We start from the raw sequence: 25806 nt of genomic DNA, 5'->3' as shown, positions 1-25806 counted from the left end.
CAGCTATTTGAGAATGCCATGATTAAACCTGTAAGGCCCATAAAATATCTATCAGCCAGATTTTATTGATTTTGGTACCCAATGACCTTTTCACACTGAAAGTGCACTGTGCAAGTTTTATGAATTTTGCTTCATTCTTTCAAATGCAACTATGGTCCAACCATGCTCAGCCTTTATAGGAGTAAAACCTGATGCCGCTCCTTGACTTGCTATATCTCGAAACTTCTTATAATCTATCTACATTGTCATCATCATCATCATCACCTATCTTACCCGGCTCTTTACAGGGCATTGCATAAGGGTGGGTGGGTGAGAAATAACAAAAAAAAAGACATATAAAATGAATGCAGTAATTAGCAGAATGGCAGCCATTTTCCAAACAAGTATGAGGTGAGAACAACAAAACACAAAATTGATATAATTAAAATTGGGTATAACATCAGCAGTACTGGGGAAATTAAAGCAAACAAGCTGCCAATACATAAAGGAGGAGGAGGAGCAAGAGAGGGAAAAAAGAAACCAGAAAGATATGTCAAACAAAAGCAATGATTAGCCACACTTAACATATTGACAGTTAATCAGACAATGAAGTACAAAGGCTGCACAATAAAGAACTAAATTACGGTAATTTTACCTGAGAATGTACGCATGTATAACAGCAGTACCAAACATAAGAGAGAGAGCGTACTAGACATTAGTCAAACAGTGCTTTACAGAAATGATCAAACAGAAAGTGCTGTTAAAGACTCCCTAAATTTAGCTGGATAACGCTAAAAAATGACAGCTTCTGGAAGACTGTTCCAATTATCGATGGCTATAGGAAGCAATTATTTATTAAATGCAAGTGTTGTACCATGAAAATGGTACAACACTTGCAACGGAGGATTCCACTGAATGTCTTGAAATTAAATAGGTGATGAGAAGTTTGAGAGGGTGGAAATAGCACTGAAAAAAAAATGCTCACAACAAACAGTCAAACAAATTTTAAAAAAGCATTTTAGTGGCAATTATTCTTTGATAGATGGATGTTTTTACTGTTGAAGTGTGTATCGCGCATGACTAAAGCAGGGTGCACACAATAACTTTGGCTTTCCAAGCGTCACACATACAGTGCTAATACTATTATAATTGACAAAGGTTTCAGAATTCTAAAGAAAGGTGAGCAGGAGAAACCCACCACAAAAAAGCGGGCCATCGCTGCAAACGAGCAGGAACCGGCCAGGGTCAAGTCTGAGATTCGGGACATGCTCACCGCACTGGGCGAGAGCTTCAAACATACCATATTTACTCGCATAATGAACGCACTCGCGCCATGAACACAGGCCCCATTTTTCCAATCAAGAAGTGTGTTTTTTTCTTTCTTTTTCTTGCATAATGATCGCACCCTGAATTTGCTATCGTGAAATAGGAGACACAGGGTATGATTCAGCATCTGATTTGGCGTTTGGTGGTGTGGGGAGCACCCGCCTCTATTTCCTCCCGCATACCCGCGGCGTCCCGTTCGCACGTGGCGCACGGGTCGGGCCGGCGTAGACAAGGGAGAGAGGCACTACGCGCCCTCCCTTTCTCCGTCGCTCTGGTGACGCGCGTACCCCTCTCCCCCCACGCGGCTCACGGGAAAGGGAAACGTATCCGGCGGGCGAGGAGGACTTCCCCTCGCAAAAAGGGAAAAAGGCATAAAAGTGCGCCACCGGGGGAGACTCCTTCTCTTGGGACGCCGACACCTGGTCCGCCTGGACGACAGCACCTGCCGCATCCCGTGAGTGATCTCGTTTGTCTGACCCACCCAGACAATGAGGCAAGCCTATTTACTACCATTACTGAGAGGACGTCCCTCTGCGAGTGTTCGCTATTGCTAATAGCAATAAACGTTATAACCGTTGACACCGCTGGTTGCCTTATTCGTTCGAACCCGGCGTAGCCGCGATTCCCGCGCTACGGGTTGGGAGTACCACGAAGAGACTGCGTGGGGCTAGATCCGGAGCTCGCCTTCAGCCCTAGCCGCACAGAGTGGAACCCCCACAGTGGGGTGGGATTGTGTCCGATGCGTTGTCGGACGCCGAATCTGACCGTGTCTCCTACTTTTATTGCGATAATAATTATATGGACGATCCAGGTACATTTTTGCCGTCGTCGTCGCTGAGCGCCGCATGGTGTAGGTATGAGCAAAAGCATGCGAGGGGAGCCGACAATCGCGGCTCAATCTCCCGTGCACAACGGAGGAAAGCGGGAAGGAAACACGCCGTCTTCCGTCGCATGCATGGCATCATGGGGAGGGTGCGCGCCATTTTACTCTGGCAGCCAGCAACTGCGCATTTGATGACGATCGAGATGACTATTGAAGCCAATGATTCTAACAATCAAACGATCATCCGTCTCACCAAGAAGGCGGACAACGCCATTAGACTCATCAAGAGAGTCACCAACCGACAGCAAGGTCTAAGCAAAGGCAACATCGTCCGGTTAGTGTACGCCTTTGTTCTCTGTCACTTTGCCTATGTAGCTGCAATTTGTCACTATTCATGTTATTCTTTTTCCCTCCTGCATAACCAAAAATAACCTGTTGTGTTCGTTCAGTAACATTTGAGAAAGAAACCCAATGTTGGGGGTGCATCGCCATCGAAAAAAACCTGACACTGAAAGGGCTAAAGCTTAAGGGGGGGCTAGTTGGCTGACCATGTAATCTGCCATGTTTTCCAGCTGTAACAAAGAAAACTCAGCATCTTTCTTATCTTTTTTAGCCCAGAAAAACATTGGCAAGGTGCTTGACAAGTTTCTTGGCAGCTAACAACAATTTGTGGCTAAGCCATCATACCCCACCACCTAGTGTTCAAGTCATTCGGACGATTTGTGAAAACGTGCATGCCACGAAAGAGACAGTCCATGGTCAGGTACACCACCACTCCCGCAACTAGGCCCAGAGAAATCAAGTCACTGGCTGTAATCTGCCACGCAACCACCCCCAGCTGGCAGAGAAGCTTGCACCCCTACATTCTTCGGAGCAGGGCCTCATGTCAGCATACAGAAATGCAGTTAATTCATGGACAACAACAATGAAATGAGCAGCAATACGCACTTTCGTCTCCGGACTCTGTGAGGATGAGTGTTGCTCGTTGAGAGGAGATGAAGTTGAGCTCTTGAGCAACGTGGCAGGCGGTGAGCGGTGCATCACCCGTGATCATGCACACCTGCAGCCAGAGGTCACACAAGCTGCTATAATATGCTACAACCATATCAGAAAAGACAAAATTTCAAAAAAATTTCGGAACAGATGCCACTAACAGGCTGGGGCATTACTGTGGCCTGTGCAACCACTGCGTGACAGCGGTTGCAATTTGAAAAAGACTGATTATTTTAATGCTCACTTTTCTTCAACATCTTCGATTATTAGGTTTTCTTAGTAGCAGCTATGCATTCATAGCCAACATATATTGCTATTAAAATTTCGAGCAACGAGCGACATTCTGTTCAATGTTTCAGACATAGTCTGAGCATAATAATGCATTTTGTTTGTCAGCTAACCCTAAACATTGCAATTTTCATCATGCGCTAAATGTGGACCAAAACAGCCTCTTTCAATCTTTAGCTAAATACAGTGATAGCTAGTTATAACGAAACACATTATAACAAACTTATGGAGATATCAAGATAACTGAAATTCCCCTTGAAATTCCCATATAAACTAATGCATTTAAAACCTCATTTTACCGAAAAAATTTCCCATAATTCATATAAAAGACCAGGCTTGTGCAAATGTTCTATTTAGTTTTTAATATTCCATCGAATATTATGCCAATCAATATTAATTGGGGCAAGCATTTCAGTATTCGAACTTTTCAAAATATTAGAAAAGAACAAACAAATATAAATTAAACAACATGTATACTAATCAACAGTTAACTGAGAAAGTTTTATTGCCGTAACATAGCTCCCAGCTAAGACAAGCCAAGGACAAGGAATTGGTCTTCAGTCACCAAGTAACTTTTGCACCTGCTCGATAATACGAATGTGAATCTTGGGTCAGCCCTACTGTCTTTATTGAACCAGTGTATCACAGCAAAAGAAGTTTACAACTATTTTGGACGGCAAAAGTTGTATGGCTTGGTTTTTCGGACATGATCTGCATGCACAATGTCGTTAATAATGCCAGCTGTGAAGAAAGTTTGCGTTATTTAGGCTGTCCCATCATACTCTTGCTTTTGCTATCGAGATTGTTTGTTTGGCTTTCCGAGAGCCATATGCAGAGGCAGTGCCCGTGGGGGGGGGGGGGGGGGGGTGCATGGGCAGGGGGGCGGCCGCCCCCCAAAAATTTGCACCTGCCCTACCCCCCTTCCCTTCTTTGCACCCCCAAGAGCACCAAAAAACTGACCCAAGGTGGGCGTTATGAAACAAAATGTCAGTTTTGCCTGCTACAGTAGCTCTGTAGCGGCATGCATCGTCTGTACAGCCTTGGCCGCATGCCTCGACTCTTGTCTAAGACCCCACTTCATCCCAAAAGCCACCGCCAGTCTGCAATTACTGGAAGAGGCACGTCGCCCCTCATTCAGCAAGGAGAGGCATCGTGACTGTGACGAAGGGTTCACAACGTTAACCTACCCAGGGACAGCATCGCCGCAGGCTGCTATCACCCCTGGGTGCACCATGCGTGATACGGCGCAGCCGTACCGTTCATTGCACTTCGAGCCTTCTAGCTCACTATAGCAGTGGCACCAACCACTTCAGCCAGTTCGCATGCTCACTTGCAAGTAGTGCTCGTGTCGCGGAAGGAAACGCCAGCCCTTCTTGCTGCCGGAAGAAGCTCCGACGTGCAATGCAATGTATATCTTACTGCGTTGCTAGGATAGCTTATTCACACTAATGTGTTTGGAAGGCCTTCAGTCCAGTCAAGCTGTAAAAAAGATTTTAGCCATTGAGCGATCGGTATCCGCATCGCAACCCTGTTCTGCTCTCAGACGAGTGTGTTGAACATACATAAATAAATGGTCACTTTTTTTTTTTTCACATCCTTTCATCGTTAAATGACGCAGAGAAAGCACGGCAAACAATTACAAAGACCAATTAGTTAAATAAAAAAAATAAAAAGGAAACATGTTCAGAAATAGTGGGAGAAATTGTAATGCACAGAAGCGTAGAGCTGAGCAATGATGGACATCTATCGAACATGCGCAGCCTCCATAGCTATTACGTTGCACTTACCTAAGCTTTTATATATATATATAACCGGCACACTATGTACATTTGTACAGTTTTACGTTTGACACATTCGCAACAGGAGTTGATCGAAGATGACTCGCAGCCCCTTTCTTTCTTTCGCTCTTTCAGCCCACTGCGAATGGTAAATACTTGTGCGGGCTTCAATAGAGGTGTTGTTGGCAGTCAGCGCTGGTCCTGTGCTCTTCCTTGTCCGTGTGTTTTCTTGGCACCGTTTAAAATGAATGACCCGTACCAATTAGCTCGCACCCAAACCCTTCTAAGTCATTTATTTTGAACACCAATATAATTAATTGTTTACACGAGAGTTTAATAAAACGAAATTTCACTGCTGCTGTGAAGGAATACTGGGTCAATAAATAGGAACTGCTGCGGGCACAGATGGTCAAATGGTTTAATTAAATGCAGTTGCTTGTGAACGCACCTCTCAAACTGCATACCACCTGACAGAGAGTGGTCCCCAAAGCAGAACATCATCTGAGAAACATGGGTAGCGGTGCTACAGTTAAACCTCGATATAATGAAGTAGGTAAAATCGGCAATTTGCTTCATTATATCGAAATTCGACCTTTTATGCAAATAAGTACAGTCGCCGATCGATTTTTTCTTACATAGAAAGGGGTCGCAGAATTTTCCGAAATAGCGGGCAATCGAAAAAAGTAAATTTGAATCGGAAACTAAATCATTTTGATGAATCTGGGAGTTGGCAATGAATGTACAGTTCATGCCACGTTGACGATATCTTCACACGACAGTACGAATTAAGCGAAGCCCCCACGGCTGATAGCGTCGCTCGCACTGGGACGAGACTATCATGAAAAGTGCCGGCAGTGGGGACCGAATGCTTCGTCTACCTCTTGCTCCAACATGTCAACGAAACTCGAGATTACGCAACCTCCAATTAAACACGTGGGAAGACAGCTTACATGATGCAACACAATTTCGGCATGCCCACTGTTTGCACATGGGGCACATTACCTCTACAGCAGGGTGCGCGACTGCGTATGCGCTTACCTGTGCTTACAGCCATGTGCAGCTACAGCCGAGATGCATGCGAGAAATCGCGACATGCACCAACTTACCCCCTGCCCTTCGTGCACGCTTGATTGCATCACCACGAGCTCACTCCCCTCCCTCTCTTTCTCTTAGCTTGCATGGGAATGCGGCACTCGTGAAGCCACCATCTTTGTCACACCCTCGCACACTTTCTCTCGTACCTAAAGCACAAAGTGCGTGAGGCACAATAGGATCTTACCGCACTTGGACTTTACATGAAACATGATGCAGCTCCACTTTGGCGATCGCTCTTGTCACGGCGAGCGCAATGCGAGAGGTGCGTTTGCAAGGAGCCGCTTGTAATTCAATCATTTCACCATCTGCATCTACGAAAGTTTCCATTTATTGTCTCGGCATTCCTTTGCGGCAGAATTGAAATTCTGTTATATTGAAATCGCATACAAGCACACTTCATTATACAGTGAAACCTCATTAAACCGTAGTTGGCCGGAGCTCGTAAAAAGTAAGTACTAAACGGTAGTAATGTTTAACTGAAATAGCATGAGATCAACCACTTACCTGTCAAAAACAGAACTCAGAGAAAGGGCGAAAAAAAAACATGCAGTATTTATTCACTTCGCGCGACAAAAGTGTTATTTTCATTTGATGCCGCGGCAGCCTAGCAGTTACGACAGCGGCCTCAAACTTACTGAAACTGCGAGGCAGCTTCTCAGCCAGCCCCATCTTCTCAGCAAACACTCGCAAGGCAGATTCCTTGTTGGCGTTACGTATTCTTCGTGCACGCGCCCGGTAGCGCTGCAGAAGTCGCGGGGCACCTTTTTCACTGCAGGCTGCTGTTCTCGTTGCGACGATTGCATTCATAAGGCTGACGTAACGCGCAGCTACTGCCACTGTCGGGCCTGAATTGCCCCTGCTGTCGCTGTCCGTGTCGTCCTCATCCCTGTTTCTAGCCGACACTTCGGCAGCCACAGAGGCAAAGATGGCAAAAAGTTGGACCTCGTAGCCGACATCCCTTCGCGGTCGCAGCAGTTCTGCCAAGCAACTTTTTCGCATTCCAAATGCCACACACCGCAGTCAAGAGCAGATCCCTGTCGCGTGCCAGCACCGACTTCTTCATGTCACGTTCGATAGCACAAACAATGTCTAATTTTTCTTCTATGCTGAGCATCCGGTGTCTCTTTTATCCGAGCTTCGGCATGACGAGAGTTCTCGCATGCACGACGCTACAACGCTCTCAGGCACATTGGCAAAATGATGTTGATGTGGCTTCACGCGCGAATGCACAGAGCGCTTGGAAGCCATTGTTCTGATCTCTGAGGCTTGTTGTTCCGGCGGGGCCGCCCGATGGAGACGATGCACTGCAGTGTTTGCACGACGAAAAGTGGAAACACTACTTGTTAACCGATACGTACACAATAAGCTGGTATGGTTTATGCGGATACAAAACACATTATGTTCAATGGCCACTGAGCCGGGGATTTGATTTTACTACTTTTCAAACGAAACTACTGTTGAAGCGGGTACGGTTTAACGAGGTTTTACGGTATTGACGTTCTAAACACATAGTGTTCTATGGACAAGAGGTTATGAAAAGTTAAATGCTTCGTTATACCGAGAATTTCGTTAGACTGAAGTTCATTATATCGAGGCCTAACTCTACTACTAAACACAAGACCTTCTCGCTGCCATGCTCCATATAATGTCGATAAGATCCTGACATGTGCCGTGGGTGTGACGTAAAGTGGATGAGGGTGAGCAGAGGACGGTGGGCAGGGAAGTAACATGCAGTAATGCGATCAAGTGTGAGCTGGGGCGGGTGGGGGTGAGAGTTTGTCTTCTCTTATAGCCTGGCTGTGGCTGCGCATGGCTGTCAGTGTAGCTGAGCGCGTACGTGGACCATGTACCATACCTTGGAAGTAATCTACAGTGGGTGTAACACTTGGGCGAGCTGAGATGGCTGGTGGATTCAGGTGCACTATCTTCCCACATGCTGTGGGGATGCGCGACTTTCGCGCGTCCCCTGATGTTTTTCCCGCATAGCGCATCCCCTCATATGCTGTTTTCCCGCACGGCTCGCGTGGCCTGGCGCCCGCGGCGCTCGGAGTGGTACAGGCGCGGTGCGAGAGATGGCGCGACCGTCGTGCCGCGGCGGGGTTACTCGGGCGCCGAGGGACAAGGCGCGGGGTCTTTCCCGGCGGGTCGGGGGACAGCGTGGACGTCCCGCGCGCCGCCGACCCATGCTTCTGCGAGACCGCCTCGCGTGGCCGCCTTCGAACGTGCCACCATTCGCGTGACTGTACACGCGAACGACCAAGCGTTGGGATCCAGCATGGGGCGAATATATTCGCTCGCAATGCGGTCGCGGTAAGTCGGACCTTCTAGATTTGTCGCGCGCCCATCGGCATGTTTTGGGGATAGCAACTCGGCTAGCAGGCATTGATCTATGAAAGGTGCAATAAATGCCCTTGTGACTGTTTGCACTACTGTGTTGTCGTTCCTTTGTCCCAAGAGTACGGAGGAGAACCCCGTATCTCCCACAATGCCTAGTGCTGGAGGTCACATTCTAGAGTTTCATATACTGGTTGATGCGAGAGGCAGACAAAGTGTTCGGTTCTTTTTGCCTGCGCACTACATAACACTATCACTGTGCCACCTAGTGTTGATGGTCATCATGGGCATCGAGTAAGGTCTGTTTATGTCTGCCTGCATGCGACACCATGCTTGTTAATTTAATTGGTTAAACAAATGTTTGCTGCAATTTATACGGCCAATAAAACTGCGAACATTCATGTAGTTGGCTAATACTTTTCTGTCGCTATCAATGCTTCGCCTTTTGGGCGAAACTCCAACATCTTTACTCATAGAACCAATACTAGAAATGATACATAATGGCTACCGAAATTTTGGACGCCATACCAAATCATGCTCGGTTTCTCGGACATGACAATGCGCATGCAATGTTGCTAATTTAAACGAACATAGCGGCTGTGAACAACAGCTTGTCACTCGTTGCCTCGCTTCAATTTTAAAGCAAAGTTTTTTTTTTTTAAGACATATTACAGGTTTTGATTCTACAGTGGTCTCTGACTGTGGAGAGCAGTCCGTTGATAACGTCTTTCTATTGCAGATGAGACTATAAGCTTCGGACTGGACACAAGCATTGCAGAGCTCACTTTGTACCACTGATGTGAAGATATTGTTGACACAGCATGAAACTATCCCTGGCTGCCAACTGTAATATTCAACACGGAATTGCTTTGTCATTGGAAGTCATTTTTTCAGATTGCTCAATAGATTGGAAATTTTTAGAGCCCCTTCCGTGTAAGGAAAATTTGTTGGCAACTGCATTTGTCTGCATTTAAAGCTTGAATTTCAGTATAACAATATTTCGATATAATGAAGTAAAGTGCCCGATTTTACCAACTTCATTATATTGAGGTTTAACTGTATATCAACACTATTGCATTTTATGCTATGCCCATGTCTGAAGTATTTCATTAGCCCACATTATTTTTCTTACATTTATAGCACACACACTTGCAACGGCCGCACTTCTTTTCTTACAATTTTACACTACCCTTGGCAAGGATATCCTCCCAGGCACTACTTCGACCTCCAAGACACCAAGGTATGCCTTTGATGCTTCCTTGGTGGTAGAACCGCCTGCCGTGACTACGACAACAAACGCATTGCCCGTGGACACCGCGCTGTTTCCTTGGGCAGCTGAACAGGCAGCTTGGCGCAGATGAGGCGCTGCCACTTCCACCTTCCGGCATTCAAGATGACGCCATCCTTTGGGTTTGCAATACCAATGCCACGCGTGATAGTCATGCTTGGCCAGACCACAAAAGATAGCTGGTTGCGGCAAAACGACTTTGCGGTGCCGCCAAGGCATGGGACGAAGGCGTCAAGCAGCGGTCCTGGCCTGAATGGAGCACAGCTCTGATAGCTGCTTTTGACCCGCTTCCTTATGCCTGCGACAAGCCCAACCAGCACTGCTCAGCAACCAGAGCTCATGAGATACACCACCTTCACAAAACAGTCATGCCCAGTAACACCTCGACCGAGAGGCCTGCAGGCTGCTCCGCCGCAGAGGCCGGCTCACCGATTGTCGTCATTGGCTTCACCCCAGACGGTGGGAAACGCTGGCGACCACCGCTCCCACGTCGGCCCACCAGGGGGCGGCATCACAAACCAGTGCCATTGGCTCCATCCGGATTTGTCGAAAACACCCGACAAAGTACCGCTTCTGCTGTGACCTCCTTCCAGACGGCCTCCTGGCTCAGGATTTCTGAAAGCTTTGTTCAGCCCAGAATGACGACCGCCGGAAATGATGTTCGAGATCACAGGTGCCGGCTGGCTTTTCCCATGGATATTGCAAGCCTGTCAACATTTTCCGAGGTCGCTGCTTTTGACCGCACATCACCTGGTACCCCACCCTCAACTTTGGACAGCGCTAAACTGCAGGCAAATGGCCGTCAAATTCCGATGATGGAGCGCTAACACTCCCGGACTACACCAATATGCCCATGGATAATAAGGAGATACTTTGGGTCCCGTCGAACCCACATCTCTGGAATTTACAGCAGTCATTGGCCGAATACGGAGATGTTCACGCCTCGCCTAGCACTATCTCACTGAACGGAGCCAGGGAGACCAACACGACTAAGGGTATCATCATTGAAGGCTGGCCTGTTTACGAAAAACTTGCAAGAGGCCTCAAGACACCCAAGAGACCATCGCAAGATACCATCACAAGAGATAGCAAGAGACACGCAATAAACAAGATGTGCAAGCAAATATTGGTCTCAAAGCGGATGACCCTTGTTCCATCTTCGGATAAGGACGAATCAACCACAGCGGGTATTTTGTCAAGCTCAGCGTATTCGAGCACACTGGCGAGACTTGATCAGTCAGCGGCAACACTAAACAGATGCACGTAACATCTGAGCAGAGCAGCTGTTCATTGTATAGAATCTCCTACCGTACGTGCATATCTGCGACGAGACAATCATCAGTGAGACATGCGACCAGTGTGAAACAGTCAGTGCTGCCCGCCAGAGAAGCTGATTGCACACTGGACAGCTCACCAACGTTGACGGCACTTCCTAGACAAGTTGCATCGATATTAAGTGGCGTGAATGCAAGCACGGCAGAAACTTGCAGCATGGGGAAGAGAAGACAAGGCAGAAATAGAACAGCTTGCCCAAGAAAAAAGTGTTGCGTCCATCTCGTCCCTTACAATATATATATATATATATATATATATATATATATATATATATACACCGTATTTACTTGAATCTAAGGCACACCTTTTTTCCGGTAAGACGGGCCCAAAAATTGCATGCACATTAGAATCGAGTACGACCCTAAATTCATGTTACCATATCACCATCGGCATTCGAAAAATGGCCGCCTCGTACGTGCTTCTCGCCTAGCTGCCGCAGCTTCCTCCATGTGCATACCTCCATGTTGTACAGGTAACCAGGCACTGGTGTAACCTAGTCTACCGCCTGTCTTCCCATTTTCCCATTTCCGAGTGGCGTGATTGTGCGCGCCAATGAAAAAGGTTGGATGACCACGGAGTTGGTCGCCGACTGGATTGATAATGTTTGGCGGAAGAGACCCGGTGGCAGTTTGGGTCTGCGTGGGATGCTTGTGCTCAACGCGTTCAGGCGCCACCTTGACCAGTGCATCAAGGACAAGCTGGCTGCATGCAACACCGACCTTGTTGTGATACCCAGCGGCATGAAATCGCAGCTCCAGCCGCTCAATGTTTGTTTGAACAAGCCAGTGGAAGATAGAATTTGGGCGCTCTACACTAAATGGCTCGTCAGTGGCTGCCACGAATTCACGCCCGCCAATAAAATGAAGTCCTCGCTGCAGGACTTCGCTGGATGGGTGAAAGATGCATGGTGCACGATCCCGTCTGTCGTGGTCAACAAGGCCTTTAAAAAGTGCGGGATTTCGAATGCCATGGACGGCACCGAGGATGAAATGCTTTGGTCTGTTGATAGTAATAAGGAGCTGTCTGACAGCGATGACGAGTGATATCTATTGCCCCATGCGACTCGTACTGGTGCAGTGAAAATCTTAGCGGCAAGGTGTGCCGCTTCCATTTGTGTTTTTATTCATCGCAACTTTAGTGTATTGGGAATAAATATTTTCCAAATGAGAGAAAATAGTAGTTCTATATGAAAGCATGAGGTGCGCGGTATTGTACTCTTTTCTGTTTTCTTTTTTTTGTCACAGAAAACAGGTGCGAGTTACAATTGAGGGCACATTAGAATCGAGTAAACATGGTCTCTCTCTCTCTCTCTCTCTCTATATATATATATATATATATATATATATATATATATATATATATACACACACACACACACACACACACACACAATCATCATCATCATCATCATCTTCACCATCAGCCTGGTTACGCCCACTGCAGGGCAAAGGCCTCTCCCATACTTCTCCAACAACCCCGGTCATGTACTAATTGTGGCCATGTCGTCCCTGCAAACTTCTTAATCTCATCCGCCCACCTAACTTTCTGCCGCCCCCTGCTACGCTTCCCTTCCCTTGGAATCCAGTCCGTAACCCTTAATGACTATCGGTTATCTTCCCTCCTCATTTCATGTCCTGCCCATGCCCATTTCTTTTTCTTGATTTCAACTAAGATGTCATTAACTCGCGTTTGTTCCCTCACCCAATCTGCTCTTTTCTTATCCCTTAACGTTACACCCATCATTCTTCTTTCCATAGCTCGTTGCGTCATCCTCAATTTAAGTAGAACCCTTTTCGTATGCCTCCAGGTTTCTGCCCCGTAGGTGAGTACTGGTAAGACACAGCTATTATACACTTTTCTCTTGAGGGATAATGGCAACCTGCTGTTCATGATCTGAGAATGCCTGCCAAACGCACCCCAGCCCATTCTTATTCTTCTGATTATTTCCATCTCATGATTCGGATCCGCCGTCACTACCTGCCCCAAGTAGATGTATTCCCTTACCAATTCCAGTGCCTCGCTACCTATTGTAAATTGCTGTTCTCTTCCGAGACTGTTAAACATTACTTTAGTTTTCTGCAGATTAATTTTTAGACCCACTCTTCTGCTTTGCCTCTCCAGATCAGTGAGCATGCATTGCAGTTGGTCCCCTGAGTTACTAAGCAAGGCAATATCATCAGCGAATCGCAAGTTACTAAGGTATTCTCCATTAACTTTAACCTCAATTCTTCCCAATCCAAGTCTCTGAATACCTCCTGTAAACATGCTCTGAATAGCATTGGAGAGATTGTATCTCCCTGCCTGATGCCTTTCTTTATTGGGATTCTGTTGCTTTCTGTATGGAGGACAATGGTGGCTGTGGTACCGCTATAGATATCTTTCAGTATTTTTACATACGGCTCGTCTACACCCTGATTCCGTAATGCCTCCATGACTGCTGAGGTTTCGACAAAATCAAACGCTTTCTCGTAATCAATGAAAGCTATATATAAGGGTTGGTTATATTCCGCACATTTCTCTATTACCTGATTGATAGTGTGAATACGGTCTATTGTTGAGCAGCCTTTACGGAATCCTGCCTGGTCCTTTGGTTGACAGAAGTCTAAGGTGTTCCTGATTGTTTGTGATACCTTCGTAAATACTTTGTAGGCAACGGACAGTAAGCTGATTGGTTTATAATTCTTCAAGTCTTTGGCGTCCTCTTTCTTATGGATTAGGATTATGTTAGCGTTCTTCCAAGATTCGGGTACGCTCGAGGTCATGAGGCATTGCGTATACAGGGTGGCCAGTTTCTCTAGAACAATCTGCCCACCATCCTTCAACAAATCTGCTGTTACCTGATCCCAGTGGCCTTCCCCCTTTAGATAGCTCCCAAAGCTTTCTTTACTTCTTCCGGCGTTACCTGCGAGATTTCGAATTCCTCTAGGCTATTCTCTCTTCCACTATCGTCGTGGGAGCCACTGGTACTGTATAAATCTCTATAGAGCTCCTCAGCCACTTGAACCATCTCATCCATATTAGTAATGATATTGCCGGCTTTGTCTCTTAACGCATACATCTTATTCTTGCCAATTCCTAGTTTCTTCTTTACTGCTTTTAGGCTTCCTCCGTTCCTGAGAGCATGTCCAATTCTATCCATATTATACTTCCTTATGTCAGCTGTCTTTACGCTTGTTGATTAACTTCGAAAGTTCCGCCAGTTCTATTCTAGCTGTAGTGTTAGAGGCTTTCATACATTGGCATTTCGTGATCAGATCTTTCGTCTCCTGCGATAGCTTACTGGTATCCTGTCTAACGAAGTTACCACCAACTTCTATTGCACACTCCTTAATGATGCCCACAAGATTGTCATTCATTGCTTCAACACTAAGGTCCTCTTCCTGACTTAAAGCCGAATACCTGTTCTGTAGCTTGATCTGGAATTCCTCTATTTTCCCTCTTACCGCTAACTCATTCATCGGCTTCTTATGTACCAGTTTCTTCCGTTCCTTCCTCAGGTCTAGGCTAATTCGAGTTCTTACCATCCTATGGTCACTGCAGCGCACCTTGCTAAGCACGTCCACATCTTGTATGATGCCAGGGTTAGCGCAGAGTATGAAGTCTATTTCATTTCTAGTCTCTCCGTTCGGGCTCCTCCACGTCCACTTTCGGCTATTCCGCTTGCGGAAGAAGGTATTCATTATCCGTATATTATTCTGTTCTGGAAACTTTACTAATAACTCGCCCCTGCTATTCCTAGAGCCTATGTCATATTCCCCCACTGACTTGTCTCCAGCCTGCTTTTGCCTACCTTGACATTGAGGACGCCCATCAGTACAGTGTATTTTGTTTTGACTTTACCCATCGCCGATTCCACGTCTTCATAGAAGCTTTCGACTTCCTGGTCATCATGACTGGATGTAGGGGCGTAGACCTGTACAACCTTCATTTTGTACCTCTTATTAAGTTTCACAACAAGACCTGCCACCCTCTCGTTAATGCTATAGAATTCCTGTATGTTACCAGCTATATTCTTATTAATCAGGAATCCGACTCCTAGTTCTCGTCTCTCCGCTAAGCCCCGGTAACACAGGACGTGCCCGCTTTTTAGCACTGTATATGCTTCTTTTGGCCTCCTAACTTCACTGAGCCTTATTATGTCCCATTTACTGCCCTCTAATTCCTCCAATAGCACTGCTAGACTCGCCTCACTAGATAACGTTCTAGCATTAAACGTTGCCAGGTTCATATTCCAATGGCGGCCTGTCCGGAGCCAGGGATTCTTAGCACCCTCTGCAGCGTCGCAGGTCTGACCGCCGCCGTGGTGAGTTGCTTCGCAGCTGCTGGGGACTGAGGGCCGGGGTTTGATTGTATTCATATAGGAGGTTGTGGCCAAGTACTGCACCAGGGTGGCCAATCCTGCTCTGGTGAGGGAGTGCGTTGCCGGTTCTGGTCACCGGGATCAGGCCACACTCCAGGCCTGTTTATGCAATTTTAGCAAGACGCGGATTTTTTTTTTTTTAATCCGGTGGAAAATTGCGCGGCACCGGGATTCGAACCACGGACCTCTTGCACGCGAGGCGGGTGTTCTACCTCTACGCCACCGCTGCAGTGCCCTATATTATATATATAGAGAGAGAGAGAGAGAGAGAGAGAGAGGGGGGGGGGTGAAGGAAGGGGAGGAGTAGTAGTCGGCAGAGAACCCCCCGCCACCCCAAAATAAATTTCTGGCTGCACTACTGCTGTGGCAGGTGATGACTTCGCACTACGGCATCACTTTGGCTGCACCTTGCTGCCGAACTTACGCTGCCAGCACTGCCTGGTACATCTCTCTCAGACTAGGGAACCTGACACTACAAACTACACTACCAATGCCACTGCCCCCGCTGCACGCCGTTCAATGACACCGCCTTCAGCGATGTTCACCTCAACATCCTGAACTCTTAGCATGTACCAAGAACCGGCCAATACACCTTAACTCTGCTTGCAGAGTTGCACAGCACTCGGCGCACAGACGTCAACAATGCAGGATGACGTCCTCAACGCACAAGACAATGCACCCTGTATATGTGTGCCTTTTGCACGTTACAATCGCTCTTCACATGAGGAGGGGGCCCTGCAGCGGTGCGGCTATCGCCTCCAGAGCCAGTGAAGAAGAGGATGGCTCACATGCATGTAGTGCGAGAATAGAACACGCTAGCGCATTCAACCTGATCGGTTGCAGTAGCTGCTGTCCCTGAGATTCTGCGGCACCATGGCTGGCAGACCTAAATAATCCGTGGTTACGGCGGCTACCTCTTCGCACCGCCTACCACAATATATGCTGGACATAGCTTTTGATGTTATATGCACTGTCAGATCTCAGAGGTCATACATTACGAATGCTTGCTTGTATTTTGTTTGATAGAAGGCACCACAAGATGCATTTGTTTATACTTGCCACCGGTAGTGGTTTGCTTCAAGCACAGTGGAAGCCACGCAGCGCTAACCTGAAATATTGACAAAATGCAGCAACACATACATATTTGCACTTACAATCAGCTTCGCATCACGCAGAGGCAAGCTGATATGAGTGTCCGAGCTTCACAAATGGCTCTCACTGCCGATTTTGGAAGCAGGTTCTTGCTTTCCGTGCTGTGTCAGCCGCTTCATGCTTCTTATGTGGACTGTACGAAATCAAGAGCGGTCCACTTCATGTCGCTACAGTTAGAAGTGAACTACACTGAACTCGAGAGACCACAATCAGCGTCATATCAACCTAGCATGACCTGGCCGTTAGTGCAGGCCTGCAGTTATGGGCACCAGCTAGGTTCTCCACTGAACAGAATCAGCACCGGCTCTAGTTCAACACTGACTGTTGGAAAGGGCAGACGTCGGCAGACATTGCGAGCTCCTGACTGGAAGCTTACCGTTATCATTGAAAAGGAAGGTATACAATCAATGCAGTTTACCTGTGCTGACATATGGGGCAGAGACTTGGAGACTGGCAAAGAAGCTTGAGAACAAGTTAAGGACCACACAAAGAGCGATAGAACGAAGAATGCTAGGCCTAACTTTCAGAGACAGAAAGAAAGCGGTTTGGATCAGAGAGCAAATGGGTATTGACAATATTCTAATTGACATTAAGAGAAAGAAATGGCACTGGGCAGGTCATGTAATGCGCAGATTAGATAACCGTTGGACCATTAGGGTGACAGAATAGGTACCAAGAGAAGGAAAGCGCAGTAGAGGACGGCAGAAGACTAGGTGGTGCGATGAAATTAGGAAATTTGCGGGTGCTATTTGGAATCGGTTGGTGCAGGACAGGGGTAATTGGAGATCGCAGGGAAGAGGCCTTCGTCCTGCAGTGGACATGAAATAAGCTGATAATGATGATTCTGGAAAGGGCTGAGCCTATTAGGCATATATAAAAGCACAGTTGCTGTGGCAATCATGTTGTCGGTGCAATGTTTTCGCTCTGCGGCCGACTTCACAAAGAATGGCCAAATGACAGTCTGCAGACTAGTTTTGTTGGTGTCGGCATCACGAAATTCTGTCACACTGCGACAACTCACTGTCGTCAGTCGCATTGGCGGCGTTGTTGGCCAAATGTGACAGAATTCCTCTCAGCTACACAGTCTGTTGACTAGTTGGCCAATCACTGGCGGCGGTGTCTCATGTCGGCACCGGTGTAGTGTCGGCATAGTGTGAACTGCGCTTCTGCTGAATGCATTGAAGTACTTTTTGCGACCAAGTATTCCTCAAATAGTCCGTTTTAACATTGAATGTATTTCTCGACTTCGATAAAGAGTGGTTCAGGACTCCTTTGAAGAAAAGCATACTTTGCTTGTGTACCCCCCCTCCCCTCCCCCCCTCGATCACAAAATGTCCACTCCTTAGAAATTTCTGGGTAGAACTCTGCCAAGGTAAAAAAAAAAAGAAAAGGTTTATGTGCATTCATTGAGTACTGCAGTTGGCTTGCGGTGCCTTGTGCCTTTGAATCACTAAGCATGCAAATGCACAAATGTTGATTACTTGACACCTTTAACGCAACACTGTGTGCAACCGGCAACAAAAGTTTACGGACCACAGGATATCCAAAAACATTCAATTCCTGAGAAGCCTGTAGCCGTAGCCAGTAAAACTGCATACAACAATGTTTTTAGCATATTCTAGTCAAGGCCCAAAATGCAAATACCAAGCTGCATTGTGAGGTTGCGGAGATATACAGCTTTTTCTCAGATCTTGTGCCCTAGAATATTTTGACGCCGGGTGTACACAACAATCATTCACATGTCTCATCATTCACTCATAGAGGCACCTTCAGGCAATGGGCCGACAGCCAGCACACCCATGGCCTGGGCGCACAGTAAGGAACCCTGAAATTGGCAATGGTTCGAATGACATGCCACATACATCACAAAGACGGATTGGTATTTTGCCAGATAACGGTAGACACCGGACATTGAAACGCTGCAGATGGTTGCATCCAACACTGCTTTCAAGTGAAGGCATGGTGTGAAAAGGCTAGTAACTTATTTGCTTAAGGAAAAATGGTTTGTTACATCCACTGGTTGGAAAGCTTTTCTTTGTTAAAATGGGGCAACATGTATTTCTATGGTGATCTTAAAGGGTATTTCATTTTGTGCAGCATAACATATACTTGTAGATGGTAATGACAGTTAGAGACATCTAAGAAAACATTTACAGTCTCACTAAGAACAGGTGAGTAGCTCACATGATGGCTGGAGGCTTGGATCTCCTTGATGACAGCGAGGGAGTCGCTTTTCAGAGGGCAGGAAATCACTAGAAATCCAACAAATTCGAGGTTCCGCTCGACCGTATCCCGTGTAAGATCTCGCACCTGAAATAATGCAAAATAGTAAGTGCGAGCAGTTCACAACAGCTACCACTAGTTGGTCAGACAATCATCATTTTATGGTGATACAGTGATAAAGTATTCAGTGATACAGTAGTTCCATTAGAAGTAAACATGTGTGCAATATGGACACCACACTGAGAAAAAGACGAACACAACAGAGCACTATTACTAATTGAATTTTATTCCTTCGTCAGCACCAATATATACACAAAATCATAACAATGAAAAACAACAAAGCATAGAAGCCAGATAGGGCACCTACCTCCACATCGCATTACACATGAACATCCTTTCCTTGTCGTATAACAGCACAGAGTTATCATTGATGCACCTCTCTCCAGTTTACTTGATAAAGTAGGCTTCTAACAATTCTCTGGAAATGACATTTCTCCTATTCCCATATATTTTCATTTGCCAGCACGCAGTGCATCTTGCAAATGTGAACTAAAGCTAAGAGACATAAATATACTTGGAAATATCAGAAATGTCAAGGCCAGAATATTGTTAACACGTGGACGATAAGCAAATGTGCTTCAACTGTAATGGGATAGGACATATTTTCTGCTATTGTCGCTATCGCCGGCCAATCTCACCTCGTCCGGCATACACTTCTTCATCTTCATTCCTCTTCATTTTGTGCTCGCAATGACCCACTGCACCCTGATGTTCCTGCCCCGACTCCACGCTACGACCGCTCGCCATCCTCGCAGAACCGGCGTTCTCGCTCTCCGCTGCCCCATCACTCGCCGTTGTCATCCATCTTCGGAAAAACTGACCAGCGCAGCTCCCAGAGGTGATGCTGCGTTGGCCAACCGACCCGGAAATCCTCCGTTGACCCTGGCTACCCAATAAAACCTTTTGGATGTAGAAGTTGACGGCGTGCCTGTCTTGGCACTAATAGACACTGGGGCGCAATTATCTGTCATGAGTGCTTGCCTTTCTCGTCGTCTCCGCCAGTTTCTTACGCCCGCCACGTTGCCTGTCGTTCGCGTTGCCGATGCTGGTACTCCTTGTGTCGTTGACATGCTTCCTGCGTGTCTGAGCTTCACTGCCCACAGGACCTCAGCACTATTCGTCGTTCTACACCAGTGTCCCCATGACGCCATCCTCGGCCATGACTTCCTGAGCACCCATTCTGCCTTCATTGACTGCTCATCTGGCCTTCTAGAGCTGGAACTCCCTTCTGTACCCAACTTCAATGAGTCGCCACCTCGTTTGTGTGTCGTCAAGTTTGTTCGTCTGCGACCAGCTACCGCGATGTATGTCATGTTGACCTCAGAGCCACCTGTTTGTGATGATGAATATGTGATTTTGCCTTCTCTAGATGCTCTTTTGACGCAGTGTGTTGTGCTCCCTCACTCTGTTGTGACTGTTGCGGAGAACCGGGCATGTATACCTATTCTTAACTTTGGACGCACACCACAATTTCTTCCCGAAGGCATCACGCTGGGCAGCATGTCACCTTTAGACGTACACAACCCTCTGGCCCTGACTATTGATGCTTCACAGTCGTCACCTGGAAGCACGGACAGAAGTACTACGCTTGATGACCCTTTTGACAGTGTAGTTGCCCCTGACCTCTCCTCTTCTCAGTCCGAAGATCTCTGCCGCTTATTAGCATCTTACAACGACGTTCTTGGTTTTTCTTCACCGCATCCTTGGCCAGATATTGCTCATAGCCCATCGCATTGATACTGGGGATGCCAGACCCATCTGTAGGTGCCTTACCAAATGTCTGCTTCCGAACACCGTGCCATTCAAACATAAGTTGAGAAAACGCTGACCAAGGACATCACTGAACCATCAGCAAGTCCTTGGGCGTCCCCTGTGGTGCTTGTCAGAAAAAAAAAAAAAAAAAAAACATCTGGCGGATCCACATCGACTATCGGTACCTGAAAAAGATTACAAAAAAGGACATCTACCCTTTGCCACAAATAGACGATGCACTCCATCCTCTCCATGGCATGAGGTACCATACTTACACGATTGCAAGTCGACCCCCCCCCCCATATCCCGTGCGACAGAGGAAAAAAAAAGGGCATACCCATGGGCGCATTCCATAACGAAAATTTATTAGTAGCTGGCATGGCCACTGGACAACTCGTCTTCACTTGTGCCATCGTCCTCACTAGTGCTGCCATCGTCACTGCTGCTACGGTCCCACAGCACGTCGTCATCCAGCAAAATTCCGCATTTGCATACATACATAAGTCCACGCCGACAGCACTCAACCATAGACAGCCGTCAGGGAGGCTCTTTTGACATGTCCAGTTGGCGTAAGTTCATGGACTTCTGCCGCCAGCCACTCATACTCACAGCAGACCAGGTCCTTAAAAGGCAAAGATCCAGGCTAGTCTCATGACCATGTCAAACGTCACTGGCAGAGACCGATCAAGCATTTCAGCGACGTATGCCGCAAGCTTGGCCTCCAGCTCTGGAAAGCGTCCCGACTTCAGCCTGCGGAAACCTCTTTGCTTGCCGTCCCAGGTGAAAACTTTGCTTCACTGCAGTCACCCCTCTGGCACCACACATCAAGAAACATCAAACTTGCGGCCCGCTGTGCAGTTATTTGTTTCTTCAGCATAAAGGATGGTAGCCCTCTTGAACGCTGCTGTGAATAAGCGCCGAATGTTTAGTGGACTCGGAGCACTCATGACGACTGAGGAAGCATGGAAGTAGCACCTGGCTGGCACTCAAATCGAACGTATGAAGCCGAAGAAGTACAGGAAAAGAGAAACACGTGAGTAGTGTCTGCTCTTCCATTAACTATCGATACTCCCCGCAAGTGCCGCTGTTCTGAGGGTGCTGCCGCAAATTGAACAGCGGCACTTCCATGAACTATCGACCCCCCCCCCCCCCATGAGTGCTGTGTGCACAGTAAAACTGTCAAAAATGTTGAAAAACCGTTCCAAAATGCAAACAAACGTGTTTGATGGCGGAAAGCTATGGGTAGGGCCGTAGAGCAAACATAAAATTGTAACTACATTGTAGCTCCCCTGATATCTTGCTGGTCTCGTTTTTTTTTTTTCGGTGCCATGTTTTTGTTTCGATTGTAAGTCAACCCCCCACTTTAAATTTTCAAAGTAAAAAAAAATAGGTCAACTTACAATCGCATAAATACGGTACTTTTCTTCCGTAGATCTTCAGTCCAGCTATTACCGAATTGCCATTGACGAGCAGGATCGTGAAAAGACCACCTTCATTACACCGGATGAGCTCTACCAGTTTAATGTCATGCCCTTTGGGTTGTGTAATGCCCCAGCAACATTTGAAAGAATGATGGACTCCCTCCGCGGGTTCAAGTGGTCTACTTGCTTATGTTACCTTGACAACACAGTCATTTTTTCGCCTACATTCCCCAGTCATCTCCAACGACTATCGGCTATTTCAACCTCAACTAAATTCCTCCAAATGCCGTTTCGGCCGCTGAGAGATGACCGTACTTGGCCATCTTGTTGATGTGGTCGGTATCCGACCTCACCATGCCAAAGTACACGCTGTTACCAACTTTCCAACAACCCGTTCTTCGCAAGACATCCAGTCAATTTTTGGCTTCTGCTCTTACTTTCGCCGCTTTGTGAAAGACTTTGCAGAAATAGCATGGCCTCTCACATGCCTGCTAAAGAAAAACGTTCCTTTTACATGGGGTCCTGCCCAAGCGTCTGCCTTTTCACAGCTCATTGCACTACTCACTACGCCTCCTGTGTTAGCTCACTGACAATTCTGCTCCCACGGAACTACATACAGACGCCAGTGGCCATGGCATCAGCGTTGTTCCGGCTCAATGTCCCCGAGGTCAGGACTGTGTTATTGCGTACTCCAGCTGCCTCCTTTCCGCCACTGGGCAAATTATTTCATTACAGAGAGCCCTCTTGTATGGGCCATCGCAAAATTTCGCCCTTATTTGTATGGCAAACCTTTTACCTTCATCACTGACCATCACGCTCTCTGCGGGCTATCTTTGCTAAAACATCCTGCGGGTTGCCTTGTACGCTGGGCATTAACGGCTTCAAAAGTACTCATACACAGTCATCTACAAGTCTGGCCGTTTGCATCGGGATGCTGACTGCCTTTCCCAGTGCCCTGTCGACCAACCAGAACCTGCACCGAGCGACTAGTCCTTGTGTGCTTGCCATCTTTGAACTCTTTTAACACTGCTGCTGAACAATGCCGTGACCCGGTCCTACGCAAGATTATCGGCCGTCTCAACTCCCAGGCTTCTGATGCCTCTCTTTACCTCTTTGTGCTGCACGATGACATTTTACACCATTGCAGTTTCCTTTCTGATGGCCCTTACCTCTTACTTGTGATCCCGACACACCTCTGCTCAACTGTTCTGGCCCAGCTTCATGATGCGCCAACAATGGGGCACCTCGGCGTTTCACGCACATACGATCACGCATGCCACCGGTTCTAACGGCCAAGCATGTCCTGTTCGGCGCGTCGTTCTGTGGCCTCTTGTGACCTTTGTCAGCACCGGAAAAAGCCACTACTCCCGCCTGCTGGCCATCTTCAGCCTCTCGACGTTTGATATGAGCCATTTCATAGCGTCAGCCTCAACCTACTTGGCCCGTTTCCTCTGTCTGTCTCAGTAAACAGATGGGTCGCCGTTGCTACAGACTATGCGATGCGATTCGTGATCAGCCACGTTCTTCCCACCACCGCGTGACCGACGTTGTGGACTCCTTACTCCACAACATCATTCTCCAGCATGGGGCACCTTGGCAACTCTTAACTGACCGGAGCAGACAGTTTCTTTTGAAGGTGATTGAAGATATTCTACAGTCTTGCTTGACGCAACACAAACTGACAACGGCGTACCATCCACAGACAAATGGCTTGACAGAACGACTGAACCGAACAATTACCGACATGCTGGCAAAGTATGTGTCCGTCAACCACCAGGATTAGGACACTGCATTGCCTTTCGTGATATTTGCGTATAACATGTCAAGACATGAGAATGCTGGTTATACACTGCATTGCCTTTCGTGACATTTGCGTATAACATGTCAAGACATGAGAACGCTGGTTATCTGCCTTGCTTTCTCTTATTCAGCTGAAATCCTATGTTGCCTATGGACACATTGGTGCCTTCTTTCGTGTGTCCTCCTAACAAGTATGCTCGAGAGGCCATTGCCTGTGCTGACCATGCACGTCAAGTTGCCCACGCTCACTTCAGCAAGTCCCAGGTCCACCAGCAATCTCAGTACGATAGCCATCACAGAAGTACCCCCTTTTCCCCCGGGTCCTTTGTCCTCCTCTGGTCCCCAGTGCACCGTGTCGGCCTTTCTGAAACGCTGCTGCTCCCGTACACCGGCCCATATCTAGTGTGGGTGCCAAGTAACCGATGTAGCATACAAAATCACTCCACTGTCTTCGTTCCCACTGGCTCAACCCCGCACCGACATCGTGCACGTCGTAAACCTGAAGCCCTATCATGTCCCAGACACTGCTTAACCCAGTGTGCAGTGAACCGTTTCCGTGCCGTCGTATTTCAACTTCACCTAGTCGGTGCTTTCACCGCCGGAGGGTAATGTTACGAGCCATTTATCCTGCAGACGAAGAAGACGTTTCGTTTCATTTTACAAAGGCTGGCGCATACCCACTAAGACATTGCATAGCAGACGAGAAAGATGACGAGCTGTGCCCTGGCCCGCCAACGTTGTTGTTGTGGAGCGACTCGCTGCCACTGTGTAAATATTGTAGATAAACCCATTTTCACATCTCCCAATAGCAATATTGTTAGAAGCCTACTTTATCAAGGAGACTGGTGCATCAGTAATATATCTCTATGGTGTTATGCAACAAGAAAATTATGTTCATGTGCAATGTGAAGTGGAGGAAGGCCCCCTATCTGGGTTTCTGCACTTTGTGTTTTTTTCCTTGTTATGATTACGTGTATATAGTTGAACCTCGTTCATACATCCTGGAAAAAAACACGAGAAAAAACACACTAAACAGGAAAATGTACAACCCGAAGCCACTAAAAAGTTTGGCAGACTAAGCTGTAGTTGACATCTATGTAAAGTGAAGCACCCATGAATCATTGCAGCATGAGATGCTGAGCTGGTGGTGCTTGAGTGGCCCGAGACATGCATTGCCGTTCTTATGGCTTCTGCAAGCTTAACATTCACACTCCTTGGATTCGGCCTAGGTCAGCAGCTTCTTCGGGCAGGGCAATTCGACAGGAAGCTTTATTGTGCCCACTCAGCGAGAATAGTTGCAGCACAAGATGCCAAGGCGTGTTGAGCTGTTGGGGCCTGGGCAGTCCGAGACGCACTTTGATGCGGCCATGGATGAAAACTAGGCAGTTTTCAAGGCATGTAACCAATGCGTGCACCGAATTAAGGCGTAAACACTGTTTGCTGCAACCACTGCGCACGAAACCGTAGCCACTATCAACACGACTATGGATGGAAACTAGGCAGCTTTCAAGGCACGCAACCAACGCGCGCAGCGAGTTAAGACGAAACCACTGTTTGCTGCAACCACTGCGCATGAAATCACAGCCGTTAACGACCTGACCACGGATGGAAACTAGGCAGCTATTAAGGCATACAACCAACATGCGCACCGAGTCAAGACGAAGCCACTGTTTCCTGCAACCACTGCGGACGATAACACGGCCCTCCTAAAGCAAACCAAAGCATGGCAGACAAAATGGCACAGCGGAGTCCATGCACAAAAATTTTTTGTGGAGTTATTGTGATTAAAGAATTATACC

The 25806-nt window shown here is 47.2% G+C and overlaps 1 protein-coding gene across 2 annotated transcripts in view; it reads right to left on the bottom strand.

Moving 5' to 3' along the window:
• LOC126516509 (endoplasmic reticulum transmembrane helix translocase) overlaps positions 1–25806 on the bottom strand; it is a 278190-nt gene that overhangs the window by 99064 nt on the left and 153320 nt on the right. For both annotated transcript variants that reach the window (XM_050166639.3, XM_055063942.2), the window contains exons 14-15: positions 18936–19061; positions 3077–3188 (exon numbers count right to left, since the gene is read on the bottom strand). In XM_050166639.3, the coding sequence (XP_050022596.2) occupies positions 3077–3188; positions 18936–19061 (238 nt within the window). The remainder of the gene's footprint in view (positions 1–3076; positions 3189–18935; positions 19062–25806) is intronic.

Source organism: Dermacentor andersoni, chromosome 1, assembly GCF_023375885.2.
Source record: "Dermacentor andersoni chromosome 1, qqDerAnde1_hic_scaffold, whole genome shotgun sequence".
Taxonomy (NCBI): domain Eukaryota; kingdom Metazoa; phylum Arthropoda; class Arachnida; order Ixodida; family Ixodidae; genus Dermacentor; species Dermacentor andersoni.
The sequence above is the reverse complement of the archived record's forward strand: the minus strand, read 5'-3'. Positions and strand labels throughout refer to the sequence as shown.